The sequence below is a fragment of the Emydura macquarii genome, unplaced genomic scaffold (genome assembly GCF_026122565.2).
Source record: "Emydura macquarii macquarii isolate MOO-44397 ecotype Brisbane River unplaced genomic scaffold, CSIRO-AGI_Emac_v2 contig_968, whole genome shotgun sequence".
Lineage (NCBI taxonomy): Eukaryota > Metazoa > Chordata > Testudines > Chelidae > Emydura > Emydura macquarii.
Window position 1 is genome coordinate 1,973,468 of NW_027131105.1, and position 15,375 is coordinate 1,988,842.

General features: G+C 37.5%; 1 protein-coding gene across 1 annotated transcript in view; it reads right to left on the reverse strand.

Annotated features, from left to right (window-relative positions):
* The window catches only part of ACAD9 (acyl-CoA dehydrogenase family member 9), a 56,592-nt gene that overhangs the window by 1,822 nt on the left and 39,395 nt on the right, over positions 1 to 15,375 (reverse strand). Inside the window, exons 9-16 of the mRNA XM_067543783.1 lie at positions 14,914 to 14,989; positions 13,526 to 13,596; positions 13,003 to 13,122; positions 11,277 to 11,405; positions 4,901 to 4,980; positions 3,398 to 3,524; positions 1,791 to 1,868; positions 1,137 to 1,265 (exon numbers count right to left, since the gene is read on the reverse strand). Of these exons, the coding sequence (XP_067399884.1) occupies positions 1,137 to 1,265; positions 1,791 to 1,868; positions 3,398 to 3,524; positions 4,901 to 4,980; positions 11,277 to 11,405; positions 13,003 to 13,122; positions 13,526 to 13,596; positions 14,914 to 14,989 (810 nt within the window). The remainder of the gene's footprint in view (positions 1 to 1,136; positions 1,266 to 1,790; positions 1,869 to 3,397; positions 3,525 to 4,900; positions 4,981 to 11,276; positions 11,406 to 13,002; positions 13,123 to 13,525; positions 13,597 to 14,913; positions 14,990 to 15,375) is intronic.

Genomic DNA, 15,375 nt, shown 5'->3' on the forward strand with positions numbered 1-15,375 from the left:
GAAGATAATTCTTTTCCTCATGGCATAGAACCTGGTTTTCTCTTAGTGTAAGTGTAAAGAGTTCTAATGGGTTATAATTTTTTCCACAGATACTACTTCCAGTAAATGAAATGACCCTGTCGCCCAAATCTGACTAGAAGATGGGTACACTCAGTTACAAATCCAGATGTGACTTTACAGAAATAATCTCGAATATCAAGTTCATTAGAGACTAAAGTTTTAATTATTTTAGATCTGCCACCCATTAAGTCTGTGGGAAAAAAGTCTGACAGGAACATCAGAAAATGATATGTTTAACAGTTTTCAATTTAAAGAGTGTGGTATTAGCTGATTAAAGAGAACAATTAAATACTTTGATCACAGTGTTAATTTTAATAATTCATAAAAGATCATCAGTGTATAAAGACTACAGACTGTAATGTAGGGGGAAGTTGGTTAACTTACTCCATACTCCCTATTTCTTTTCCTCTCCCCTAGTATTTAAGATTTATTTAATTTAACATCCATTGGAAAATTAAACACTCCTTGCTGTAGTGCCAGTTTTATTTGTGAATAATTTTGTTTTATATTCTGTGATGAACCTGTTTTTATAAATCTCATTGTTACAGCAGTACAACAGTTAAGTGAAAAACAAAAGTCTCTCTTCTGTGGCTTTGCGAAGACTTAGATGCTGATGTGCATTATCTCAATTTAAAAAGAAAAGTGGCAGCCCAACAGCATTCTGAATGATAGGAGTAAGTTTCTGTTGAAGTGAAAATGGACTTTCCCTAAGTTTATCTGAAGGCCCACACTCAAAGAATATATGCAGGATGGTATTAGCTCCTTGTAGACTATCCTGTTATGCAGAGCACTCAACCACTGCTTCAGTGGAGGACAGAAAGGATCTAAGGATGGTTAAGGCCAGGTTCTCTTATACTGAACATTCAATTTGCAGTGGGTATGAAAACAGATGGAAAGGTCTCTGCTTTCTAGATAGATCTAGAACTTACTGAGTTAAGAAACATGGTCCCAGAAGCAGGGATCCGCAGAGGCAGTTCTCCATAGAAAGCTCTGGTTTCAACAGACCCTTTAGGTGGGACACTGAAATGGTGTGATCACACACATTACTCAGTGCTAGAAAATTTAAATGCACTCACTTCGTGATCATGATTGCGTAGACCAATACTGATAGATCGACTAGCTCTGGATATAACTGCTGTCATTGCATACAAATTAATGGCAATATCTGCCACTCTCTTCAGAACCAGCTGCTCATCCACTATAGTCTAGAGAAAAAAAGATTAAAAAAATAAAATTTAGCAGCTTCCATTACATCATTTTAAAACCACAATTACATGACAATGTCCACCCAAACACAATGTAGTACTTTTCAAAAAATAATTTTTGCTTGTGTCACTGGCTTTAACACAACTAGTCAAACCACTGAGACAAACTTTTACACTTGAATTTCCTTTGCTTTTCCACATTTATTATCATCCCCTTCCTCCTTTGGTCCTTAAGTGTCATGCAATCATGGACCGTCACACTATTCTCGGGGCAGCAGGGACTCCATCAATTCCTCTGACCTGTTGGCAGCTAATTGCAGAGATGACAGCACCTTCAGCATAGGCTGTTTACCACCACGAAGGGTGAATGTAGAATCCCCACAGATTTAATCTAATACATTAGATGGTATTATACAAGAAGAATACTAGCTCATCATGAGAAGCAAAACACTGTCCCTATTTTGTCAGCTTTCAATTCTGATGGGAGTTTATTCAACATGAAGATCCTACAAAAAATCTGATTACTTTGCCAAACCTCCTTAGCAAGCCTTCCACTGTAGTTCCAAAATAATAGATGTTTTCTTCCAGTTTCTTGCCACTTTCCTATAAGTGAAAACAAAGGGGATCTACTGTTTAGTAATTATTTGAAATACGTGTTTTCAGTGCTCTGTAAAAAACTGGATTAACAACCTGCATCACAGAAGGTTTAGTCAAACTAACAGTGTACATAGTGTAAACGTTGGAAGGGCAAACAACTCCTTCACTGACCAGTCAATGAGCCAAACCCTGGCCTGGATGGGACTACGTGCCAAGTGTGGGAAACTTCAGCCCCACCAGTCTGTAGCCTCTGCTACGACTGTTGTGAGAAGTCAGTAATTTAGATATTCCTAACAGATGTAGCACAACTTCTAATTTCTTGATTTCAAAACTGCACTGGCTAATAAAAGGTTTCATTTGGAAAGCCCGAATTTTAGTGTGAGGCTCATTACCATCCTGTTAAAGCACTTCCCTACTGTTGTGCATCAAAAAGGGGAAGGAAGAGTGCGCAGTAAGCGATGAACAGACAGTTGTATAGAAAAAATATGTACGTAATTCCAACCTGAACCATCTGCTTTCACTGAAGTCAAGTGAAGAATCAGGCCCGAATATAACAAATGACTCCAATTTTTCAGTACCTTTCAAAATGGCAAGTAGTAGTTTTTTTTTTTTTTTGATGAGCATTTTGGGTAAACGGAGGACTTTGCTAATGACACACCACCTTTTGCCCCCTCAATTAGGCTGTTAAAGATCAAAAGGAACATGTCTGAAATTCTAGAGGTGTTCCAGCAAAACCAGGGAAGACCAGTTGTGGAATTTAATATTTCTTCAGTAAAAAAAAAAAGAGGTAATCCTTCAAAAACACCTGGTAGGCTGCCTTCATACAAACAAAAAAGTCACTAGTCCCATTTAAAAAAATACTTTGCAGGACATCTTTAAAAAAGAAACATTACAGTTAATGGTCATGTTACTCACAAGAGATTTGAGTAATTTTGGTCTTTTCTAAGATGCATTTAAGAAGTACCAGAATCCTGTTTTGAAGTGATCTTTTACTTCTGATTTGTGAAGTGACACTCCTAACAAGCTAGGGGAGAAGAAAATTTGGAGACTGTACTGTGTCTAGCAACTGCACTATGAATGGATGCAGCAGCCCAGCCAGAGCCAGCACACAATTTATTGCAAATAAATAAATAAATGAAGAGATAGCCAAGTTTCCCTTTATCAGATAAATAATACTTGTTTTAGGAAATTACGTAAAAAGCTACTTTTAAACTTGTCTTCTTTCCACCCCAAAACACACACACACACGATATGTAACATCCTGCAAAGACATAAGCACCTGCTTAGTTGAAAACCTTGATAGGCCTACACACATGCTTAAAAACTAAGCATTTCTGCAGGATCAGGGCCTAAGGCTGTGACAAATAACTGAGGGAACCCAAAATAGTGTCGTGGAAGGCCAGAACCCCAGATTTTATCCAAGGGCACTATACTCCCTTGCCTCCCCTGAGATAAAGGAAAAAGGGTCAAGTTGTTGACATTGGCTTTTCTAACCCATCATTAGGTTTGTTTGATAATTAATATTCAGTACTTACCTCTAGGCTGGGATGTGCCACTCCCTTTTCACCAACTAGTCCTAAATCCACTTTTCTGCCCATGCTGTCATGGAATTTTTTCACAAACATCTCCAGTGCCACTCCTAAATTTCCTTTCTTCATTTCCCTGAAACGTTAAAGGACACTGTACACTGAAGACTTTATCCCCCACCCATCCCATCTCATACACAAAAAGTGTCCTAGGAATCAGCAATACAAAGTGCAAAAAGGAAACAAAGGTAAAAAGTGAAAAACCAGAGTTCATCACGTGCTGAACAAACTAAAATCTGGCATGAACTTTGCCAGTCACCCAAAGCTTTTAATTGGCTCGTGTTAGTCCCATCTCTTGCAAACTGAACAAGTTTCTGGTTCTTTCCCTTAATTTTAAAACACAAGCCCCCTTCTTCATTACCTTTCTGCATGTGGACTTTCTGCCGGGCCCATTTTATCTTTACATTTGGTGCTGCTGTGATTTGTTCTTGATTTATAGCCAAACACACACCAATTTGGGGAGAACCCAGCAAGCAGAAGGTCCCTGAAGATGCTTGCACCAGCACATGGTTGCTGGATAAAATTTTCAATAGGACCCAAATGACTAAGGCCCCACAAGAGGGGTAAAAGTGAAAGGGAGAAGCAGGACCACACATGCTCACTCCCTCCCTCTCAGAGGAAGAAGCTGTAGAAGCAGTTTCTCTATTTTGCTCTGTTTCTTTGGTCTCCCCTTCTCCTATCTACCACCAACAGAAAGGGGGGAGGAGAGCAGAGCTTCTCATATTATAAGGTCTTTGGAGCAGACAGTGGGCATGTCTACAATGGGGTTTGTTTGGTTTTGGTACCAATTTAGCTGCACTAATATAAAAGCACCATGCATCAGTGCAGTTTAATGCACTACTTAAGCTGCAATAGCGCAATTCACATTTTACACTGGTGCAGGGTGTGTATCCTAGAGTTTTGTAAAATATACAGCATGCTGTGAGGCAGAATGCAGCTACCTTGTCAAAGATGCCAGCACTAAATTACAAAAGGCTAGTATACTCTAAGTAGGATAGAACCTTTTTCCTATAAAATCTAGAAACCTAGTCTCTGAAATCAGTGAGTTGAGGATTCTACAGCTGTCCTAGAACAAGGCTAAATATATAAGAATAGCCATTAATGAATTTCTGGATGAAAAAATGACATTAGTTGAATGATTAAATGTACTACAAGACAGACTTTTACTCTAGTCACCCACGTAGACTAGAAAGACGTAGAGATTTATGACAATGTTTTAAAGTTGTAAAATAAAATGGAGTTGCTTAAAATTCCTAAACATACAAAAAGTTGCCTAAACAAGCATCAAGAGTTGAAATGCCTTTTACAAAATTTTGAGGTCTCAAAATACTTAAATTTTTGCTTGCAATATCTCTGCTCTCATCTACTGTTAAATGGATAATGTACTGAATATCAACTATGGTTAACTTATTTGAGATAAGTGAATGTTATTAGCAAGAAGAAAAAACATACTTAATTTTTCCAGTTAAGATTTTGCCTGCATACTGCATACCCGTCAAAGCAATATACATTCGCAGAATTTCATTTGTTCCCTGTAAGAGACACAATACAATCTTAATCAATAACCAGGTGTCAAGTATTTCCAGTATTTCTTAAACCAAGTTATGCCATGTGTATATTTTCTTAAATAACCTCTGCCAGAAATAGTTTTTATTGTTTAAATGTGTGTGTTCTTTTTCCACATTACTTTTAAGAATTCAGATTCATTTTAGGATGAACCCCTCTTTGGTGGCCTATCCAAGACAAAGGACTGCCTCACTACTGCTGGTAAACAAAGTACTGCAAAACAATCAATAATGCATGAATTAAAACATGGGAATTAGATTTATAATTTTGAACACAAAATTCTTCCGCTAACGTATCTACTTATTCACAAATCTTTTGCATTTTTTAAGTTACACATTTCATGTAGTTCTAGTTTATAGTAGCCACAAACAATCCACAATATTTACTTTACTACCCCAGCTAGGATTAGATGGATACTTTTCAGCTTTCAAGAAGGATTATTTCACTTTGATCTTTAAAACATGACAATAAGAATTAATGAATTTTGGAGCCTCTTTTTCTTTGAGGCATTTAGCTATGTTTGGGCTGATGAGATTCAAAACCAATCATTCAATACATCTCAAGTGTCTCTGGTGCTCAATGACTTCTTTGGCCCTCCTCCTTGCTTAGAGAAGTAAATATTGTAGATTTCACTTCTCTAAATAAAAGGAAAGACCAAAAATACCACTAAGCATCAGGAATATTCAGTCTACAATGTAAGTGTTGGAGCACTCCAAAATCAACAGCACTTTGCTCCCACAGATTTAGTTTTATTTGAATACTCTAAAAGTCCATTTTAATTTAAATCCACTTTCCTCTTCCACAGTTACATTTTTAGCAACTAATATCCAACTGAAATAAACACATGAACGTACCCTGCACTAAATATATTTGCACATTACATTCAAATTGGACAATCATTTTTTTCTAGCCAGGCCTCAAAGCTTGTAGCTGCTAATGTTGATTTGGACAGCATATCGCTGCCACAACATGTTAGGATTTTTCCTTGAAGGAAGATGCAAGTGAATAATTATGATGGAAATAAACACAAGCATTCTGTCCTTGCCTGCAGTGGAAACATACTTTCTTGTCTGATAATGCTTGCTCTAGTCTTCACAGTGACACACACTGGAAAAAGTTTGACCAAAAATATAAAGAAAAAACCAAATATCTTTAAGTTCGTCAAGCAGCTACTTTTACTCAAAGTAATCACAGCTTCTAATTAGGAAAACAATAATTTAGGAGGAAAGACTCAGAGTTAAAGCCCTGAATATATCGCATTATGAACATCTTTAGGAACATAAAACCCTTTGGAAGCATAAAATAAGCCCATATGCTGTTCGTTAAAATAAAGTCTCATTACACTTTACTCAACCCTCACAATACGCACTCTACAGTTGGCTAACAGGAAAATGGGCATTGGGTTAATTGGTTCAAACTAGTGACCTTTAACACTAAGATATTTATGTACAGGTAGTTATTGTTCTCTTAAGCCCTATTTAGTTAAAATACTTGTGCAATTCCCCCAAATGCCAAGAATTTAAATGGGTTTTGACACAGCTTATATCAAAAATAGACAAATTAGTGTTATATTAACATTTCTGGAGGCAGAAGGTTGGGGGAGGAGGCACAGAAAGAACTAGCAGCTGTGCTTTTACCTGTTATACAAAGTTCATGCCCAGTAAGAAGCGTTAAATTGCTTAACTACAATCCCTTCAAAAGTGCGAAGATAATAGAAATGCTGACAGACCTTAAACTACTGTAATATTAGCAGGTGCCATTCTCACATAATGAAGTCTTCTTGTCAGCTGGTCATTTTAGAATAAACTAGTTGAAACAATTAACGTCCTGTGTACGCAGTCTATATAATTGAACTTTTTGTTATATACTTGGTGTTAAATGCATTTCTTCAGAGAAAACAATTTACAGTATTTTTAAGAGGTGATTCAAATAAGATTTACTGTATTCAGAGGTGAACTACATAGCTGGTATCAAAGAATGAGTTATTGAAAGCCTTCTAATGAAGATGGAATGTTTTAAGGCCTTACCTACTGCTTGACCAGAGTATCTGGATGGAATAAACTGTGTTATAAATATATTTCAAAGTTTATTCACATCTTGTTTGGGGTCACACCGGCTAGCTAGCACAGAGTTTTAAAAATAGGTTGGCAAAGCTTGTCTAAACCCATCTAAACACCCCTTTAACTCAAAGCCCTAGGAGTAACTGTATTTAAAATGGCAATGCCACAGGGCTGCCGAGCATCATGCAGTCCATAGCTGCTGCTGCTTTTACCACCAAGAGCCACTGTGGTACCTATTTTGCAGGCAACCCATTTGTTTTTCCAATTGTTGCCTCCAGCACTGGATGAAAGAAAGAAAGAAACAAACAGCTGGGAAGAACAGGTGGCCACAAGGGCAGATAGGGACATAATGTGAGGGGCCTCAGTACTGGTCCGGGCTCCCCAAGCCAGACAGACATCATCAGCCCAACTACCTCAGCTATCATCCAAATATTCCCCTTCCCCCACAGACAGCATCCAAAGAGTAACCAGACACCTGAGCCCCCAACCTACCTTATCACCCATCCCAGCAGACTCAGACCCCTTCAGGCACCTTCCAGCACACACCTACAGATGCCAAGTTTTCGCAGCTACCTGTCCTACCTCTGCCACTGCTTGGGGTGAACTGACCACAAACTGAAGTTGGTTACATCCAAATTATTTGCAAATATGCTCATTTAATAATTTGCATAAAAAAAAAATCACATAGCTGCACAGAATTTTTGGTGGTTATGATGCCATCCCCAAAATAATAAAAAGACTAAGCCTTCAGAAGATAAGGCAAATGCTGATCTGGTACACAATTTTGTATCAAATCTTTCTAACGCAAAAGGACTCCATTATTAAAGTGAAAAGTCCCTGAGTAAGTTTAGTAAGGAAAAGCTAAGAAATAGGGAATTTTGTTTTAATAAAAACATTGTTTCTGAAAGTTTGCCTTAGAGGAGGAAAAAATTTGGCTAGCCCAGAAATTTACGATAGTCATGCAAGCTCATCAGTCCAGGCATAAAAATGTATTTTTCAACTGCTGTAATTAATGATATAGACCTGCTGAAAAAAGTTATCAATCCCAGGCGAACAGAAGTTTGCAAAACTTGCCTATCTTTCTGAGGCACTTATAGGGCCCCTATCAGTTTAGGATCTTGCGCGCCTTCAATTTTTGATGTATTCATCTTCCTAACACCCTGTAAGGTAGGGTCTAAGTCAATATCCCCATGTGCAGTTTGTTTAATTTCTTGGAACTCATCTACTTCAGTAGAGAATAGCAGCATTCCTGAACTATGACCCTATGATTTCAACCGGCATTTGACAACAAAGAGCTTATGGCAGGACTGGACCTATATCAGTCTGATCATCTGACACCAAGCACAAAATAAACCGGGTAAAACATTCTTTAAATTGTCATCCATAAGCCAGCCCTAGTGGCTCTTACACAGCCACCCTTATGGGAAATTCAGGCTTAACTCCTGATCCTTTACTTTCTGTCTGGAAGTGATACAGAAGCAATATGGCTCCTGTCCAAGAAAGTAATGACTGTCACTGTAAAGTCTGGCCAATTAAGGAACAGAAGGATAATCTTAAAAAGGCATGCAGCCAGAAGGCTATAAATTAAGAGGACTATATACATTTGAGAAAAGGCTCTTTATGCTTAATTGGGATGCACAAGATCCTTGACAAAAGAAATGAGAATCATTTGTATTATTTTAATTTATCCTCTACTCTACTCTTTCTACTGTATTAGATTACTAGGACAACATAAAATGTATTTTGTTCTTTTATTTAAAAAAAAAAAAAAGGTAAACCCTTTCCCACCATATTTTTTAAGTCTGTTTTAATGTTTTTGGCTGACAGTCAAATAATACCCCTTTTCAGTTGCTCAATCCATACATAAAACTATTATATATACACCACTGGTTTCTGTCTGCTTTGCTGTATCTTAATTTTGAAATGCTGACCATTTTTATTTGTTGAATCGGGGGGGGGGGGGGGGGGGGGGGGGGGAATCATCAAAGGGCTTTCTTCTGCTAGTACACAAATATGTAACAGCACAAGAAAAAGATGAATCTATACATTAATTAGAACAATAGACATTTGTCAGTCAGTAGGACTATCACTTATTAGATTGCTTTAAAAAGGAAAACTTTAAAAATTATTGTAACTAACCCCAAGTGCCTACTTGGCAAGTACAAGCAGAACAAGGGGTGAACCTGATTTTGAAGAGTTTGGTGCCAGAGTCCAGTATGTGGTTGTTCTAACAGATGTAGACAAAATCCAGAAATAAGAGAATTGATGGAGACGGGAAAATGTATTGGAGATACTAGGCTGGTGTCAAATGTGTGATGAGCCAATGATATGCCTGATCCTGGTTGCTACAAATCTAGAGGAAAGAGGTTTTACTCAATAAGGAGGACTAGTAAATGTCTGTAGGACATGTTATAACATCTCTAACCCAATTTCTTTTGCTATGATGGGAAGGAGGGACCAGGCCTTCTCCTCTCTTCAGACTTCTGTTGTCAGCTGGTAAAATACTGTGCTTCCCAATTGCTGGAAAGAGAAACAACTGACCCAGATGAATCAGTAAGGCCCTTAGAAACAGGGATGACATCACCAACAAGGTCAGTGTATTGTCTCCATCTGTTGGCAAGGGAGGAATTTTCCCAAGTGTCAGGTTTAACAGAAAAGACTGGATAGAAAAGCAAGTATTTTTAAAAGACGTAATTGCAATGTTTTTAGATGAAAGCTGACTTGACTCAGACGTCCTATAATCTGATAGGAAAGTCCTCCAGTACTTGGGATAACCAGGAAAAAAAAATGCTTTCCATCTAGAGGAACTATCTGCCAAATCCATCCTTTACTTTGGAGGCCCAACTCTGTCAGTTGCTCAATATTTTTGTTTCACTCCCTAGTCAGCTGTGGCAAAATAAAAATCAGACATAGGTGTGGTAGTGCTAGGTGAATGCTAGTGCCTCAACGATGTGACCTGACAATTATAGGACATTTTCATTTGTGGCACAGAATTTTTGCTGTCCTATTAAAATTAAAGTGATAATTGTCCTCTATTTGTAATGGGTCTTCTGGAAAAATCTATACTGAAAACCTGAGTCAAACACAAACTAGGGAAATGATTCCTGATGACCCAGCTATGAGACAAAGAACTTTGCAATCAACAGGATCGGTTTTTAAAAAAAAAATCATCAGTACTCTGGGACTGTCATAGGCTTGGTGGTCTCAGATGAATCTTACTAAAATTTCCTTTTTTTTTTTTTTTTTTTAAAAGGCTTCTAAAGAAGCCTGTGAGGAGGAATCTTTACAAGAGAAGCTAAGTTTACCTAAGCTTACACTCCAACAAAACAAGCTACACCACAAAATATCTTTGAACAAAACACTTCTGTCAAACAGTTCCATTAGAGAAAATAATTCCAGACACAGAAACTAATATCCATGCATTCTGAAAACCGTAAACATTTTGTCTAAAGTTCTTACCAAACCCTATACATGTGTTAGCTCTGATACTTAATGTAACAAAGAATAAGAATGGAATAAAGTTAGTGTGAAAATGTTCTTGCTATGTAATATAAGACTTCACCTCAAATAGCCTCTTATTTAAATAGCTAACATGCTGCTCTTATCTTTCACAACACACAGTGAAGCGTATTTACTTGGTATAAGCTAGTTACAAGTTTTAGCTAAAAAGCTTAAAGTAAACAATGGATTTTTTTTTTTTTTTTATTTTGGATATAAAAGAAGCTGAGCTGGGACTATTTTTCTCCTTTCAGTATGTTTTCCTCTGATACCGTATCTAGTATAACTATTATTATTTTGGTCAAAATGGTCAGAGTTTCTAAATCAGTTTCTAAATTCTAAATCAGAATCCCTTCCCCAAAAAAGACCACTAACTCATTTGGGGCAGACAGATGCCAGTTCCAATGGGCTCTCAAACTTTGCTCCTTTTTGGGCACAATCTATTCTCTAGACCCTCCATGTCCTAGAGTCTTTACTGAAGGAACACCCTCTTCTCCATGGCAAACCAGATAATTCCAATGTTATTTCAACTGAGACAGTAGAAAACTTGCAACTCCAAGTGAAGGCTATTAACAGGATTCATTGTCCCTTCTGAAAGAATGCTACATAGAATTTGTTTCATTTTATTTCAAATTTATAACAAGAATACTTAGAGGGTGAATTAGTTCTGATTTACAGTAGGAAAGAAGTGTATTCATACTTGCCTCAAAAATCAAAAGGATCCTGCTATCCCGGAGATAGCGTTCATAGGGGTAATCTTTCATGTAGCCAAGACCTCCAAGAATTTGTAAAGCTTCACTTACACAAATCCAAGCACCTTCAGAACTAAATACCTGCCAAAAGCAACACACTTTAATTACTGCTACAGTAGACGCCAACTTTAAATAGAAACTAGATTGCTTTATTCTTATATCTTAAGTCAAACAGAGGGATAAGACTACAAGAATGAATTAGGATGAACTGTGTCTATAAAACAACTTTCAAAATATGCATCTTGCAGTGCCTTTCCTCCTAGCCAATTTAAAGTTATCTGAGATTGCTCTGGTTATGGTACATGGAAAGTGCACTGGTCCATAAAAATCAATGTTCAAACTGAACAGCCACATTATAAAATCAACATGCTAATTCTCTACTTGGCTAGATGAACACAAGCCAACAGAATCACTTTCAGACCGCTTTAGAGAGTAATCCATGCTGGAGGACTGATGTTGCCTTAAGAAAATAGCTACATGTATTTAGACTGTAAAAAGATAAATAATACACTTAACATTTCTATAGCATCTTCCACCCAAAAATCTCAAAGAGTGTCTTACACAATCATAAATTTATCCATCCTTTTTAAAATGAGGTCAGACTTTGTGGCATGCTCCTCCTTTCCCCTAGGTCACATGGAAACTCCTCTGAGTGTCCATGGGGATTCAGATCCATGAACTGGGAGAGAATGGATCAGGCCACTCAACAGCTTAAATCTTTTCAAATGCACATGGCAAGGAAGCAAGTTTTTTGGCCTGCGCATGCAGTAACATATAGGTTCACCCTCCAGGCAGTGGAAAGTCTTCAGTCCTTAAGGGGGCTTTGCCAGCCAACAACATTCCGAAAAGTAATTTCTGAACTGCTTTAGCGATATCAATAGTAAAGCCCCTTTTACATATTGGCAGCCAGGACACGGGGCCGGCCTGACTCACTCCCTCACCCCTATCCTAATGAGGAAGTGAGCAGTTGCATTCTGTAAATTTGCCAGCTTCTGAGTCAATTTCAAGGAAAACCAGGACAGTAGCTCCTTACCAGTCACATTTTAACCTGGTGCGGAGGTCCATGCCGAGAGAAACATCTAGATATTGTTGTCTTTGACCACTGTCACAACATGGGCCTCCCACAATGAGAGGGGAATCCAGAGTCACACCCAAATACCATACCTGCTGTCTCCCCATTTGCATCCCTATTCCCTAAATACTGAGCATGCCAAGCAGGGTCCTCAGAACAATTCCCCTTGCCTGCTCTGTGGAAAGCCCCTCTCAAATATGAATTATTTAGTGTCTCTTTTTGCAAGGGCTGTTTGGATGAGGACTGAATTTCAGAAGCTTTCTCCCTTCACTATGTGCATGGCCAAGATTCTTATATGGCTATGTCAAAATGCCACTGCTCCTGGAAATTTTTGGGGATTAAGATACTTATACTACCTGTATCAGAGTGTTTTATACAAAGACGACAGTGTAGATTAGGCCCTGCAGGACCGTCAAAATGGAGTGAGGGGTAGAGTGAAAACAAACCATGCTGTATTTTATTCATGTTCTTGTTTCACACCCACCACTGTGGTATGTGAATGTCTCAGACAAGAGGCTACAAGATCAAATTGTATCAGAGATAGAGGGGTTAGTCTTAATTTTATTCTAATGCTTTATGCCTGTCTTTTTCAATAAAATGTATTACCTTAACCATAGCTGCCTCTACTGAGCAATCGGGCACTCCTGGCCTGTCCATCATTCCTGCAGTGAGGTAGGCCATGCTCTCCATTACATATGCTTTGTGAGCCATAAGGGTAAACTTCTCCTGCCAAATAGCACACAAACATTTACTATGCATAAATTTAGATGCAGAGTTATTAAAGTCAGGTCAGCAGTCAATCAAATTTAGTGCCTAACTAAACGGAGCTTTTATACGTATTAAATCAGTAAGCATTAAATGCTACGTAGAATACTTTTCATGAAAAACTTAAAAGTTTTAAGTTTGGTACATTAATACTCCTATACATTCAAAACATCAGCACATATAAACCTCTAGGCTAAATTTATGTAGATTGAATACCAAGCATCTAGTAACCCAGCAACAATTTTTTTTACTAGTAGCTGCTACAGAAAGAACAAAATCCTTCTCCCACCTCTTATTCAATAAACAAATCATGAAAACCACAGGCTGAGAATTTTCTAACATAGGTTTTCAGTTTCCTGATTACCTGAATTAGTCCAAAGTCACTCAGTTTCTTATTGAACTGTTTTCTTGTACAAGCATACTCTGCTGTCATTTCTTACAAAAAGAGAGAGAAAACACATTGATGAGTAGAACCTTTTTTAAAAGGTATCTTAAAATAATTTATGAAAACAACTCAGTTGTTCCCTGAACATGTAATCTCAGCAGTATGTAAATGGTACATCATGTATATAATTAAACCTATGCTCTTTAGAAATCTCTTTCCACCTGTAAATACGTTGTGTTGTTTTAACTTGGTCACATTTACAACTCAGACTGCACTGGAGCAAAACAACTGTCTGAAAGATTTCTCTAGGACCTACATACATACCATCAGCAGAGGGGAAGTTGTGAGAACACAATCTATGCTCTGCTATAACTAGAATGGACTAAGGAAGAACGGTATTTTACAGAATTAAGAATAAAAATTTGCAAGTTTTTAATATTAACTTTTTAGAAGCAAAGAGTAGTAGCAACAATCAGATTGAAATGCAGCTCCCTGTACAGGAGAGAAATCCTATCAGCAGTTCCTTTCAGATACCCCATTTGGGGATTACATCAAGGTAGCCTTTTTCATCCTCAAGCAAGTATCACACTGAGTTAATAGAACAGGCCACTCAAGGACTATCTACATTATACCTCAGCAGGGCTGAAGTCACCAAAATCTCCCATCTGATAGCACTGTAATATTTCCAAGAGACTTTGTTGGTACTTTTCTATGAAGCAGTAGCTAACTGTATTTTTGAAGGAGTAGTTTGAAATGAATGTGTTGAGAGTGTCATTGGGAAGACTGTCAAAGGGTTTTCAAGCAAGAGGTGGAGGTAGTCAGCCCTGTCCCCCAGGCACAGGAAGCACATTCATCAACAAGGACAGTAATTATCTCCTATCCAGCATACAGGGAAATTTTGAGATCTTTCAGAAACCAGTGAATGGTAACTGTTGACAGAAGCTGATTCTAATAGCTACCACTGTATGTAAATTTTGAAGCCTGAATACTTCAATGTTCCTTTACGTCAGAATGTTAAGGCAGCTATTATATTCCTATATCTGGTTGCTTCTAAAATCAACCTAATGCAGTTTTCAAAGGATACTCTATTAGTAAGTAATCTATTCTGATGCTAAACAAAGGTAACAGAACAGTTTTATGTACTATCAAGTGAAAACACCATCAGTATTTTATAGATAAGTAACCTTTAGTTTTAGCCAGTCTAAATTTTCAGTCCTAGAGTCCATATCTGAAATGACTGTTATTATTACAAAGTGTCTTTGAAAGAGGTGACATTTGTCTTTGTACAGGATGTAAAGCTTTCTTTTGTAATGCAAGGATTGATAATTTCATTCTTCCAAGAAATCAGTAAGCTTCATTTTACCTACCTATCAGTTTCTTAAGCATTCCTGCAGATGCACTACCCATGCTAAATCTTCCGCTGTTTAGGATATTCATAGCCACCTACAATGAAGAAATACAGGCCTTTATTTAGGAAGTTATACGTTCAGTAAAATGTACTCCATTTTGTAAAATGCCATAGCTTTAATCCACCTCCAAATTTCATTGTATTTCTCTACAGAAAGTGTACCAAAAATGAATAAGGGTTAAATTATATACAGTTATACTCAAAACAGAACAATTCATAGCGGCCATGTCAGATGAATGATATTTTCTACAGTGAAGGGAAACCCCACATTGACAGCACATAGTTTCATTATTAGCTGGCTCTTTTGTCATTGAAATTGTTACTTCTGATAGTGGAAAAGGGTATATACCGCTAATATTTAACTATGTATCTGTAATAAGCAACTCTCGGCACAGTTCTTATAGAAATTATTCTTTTGCAT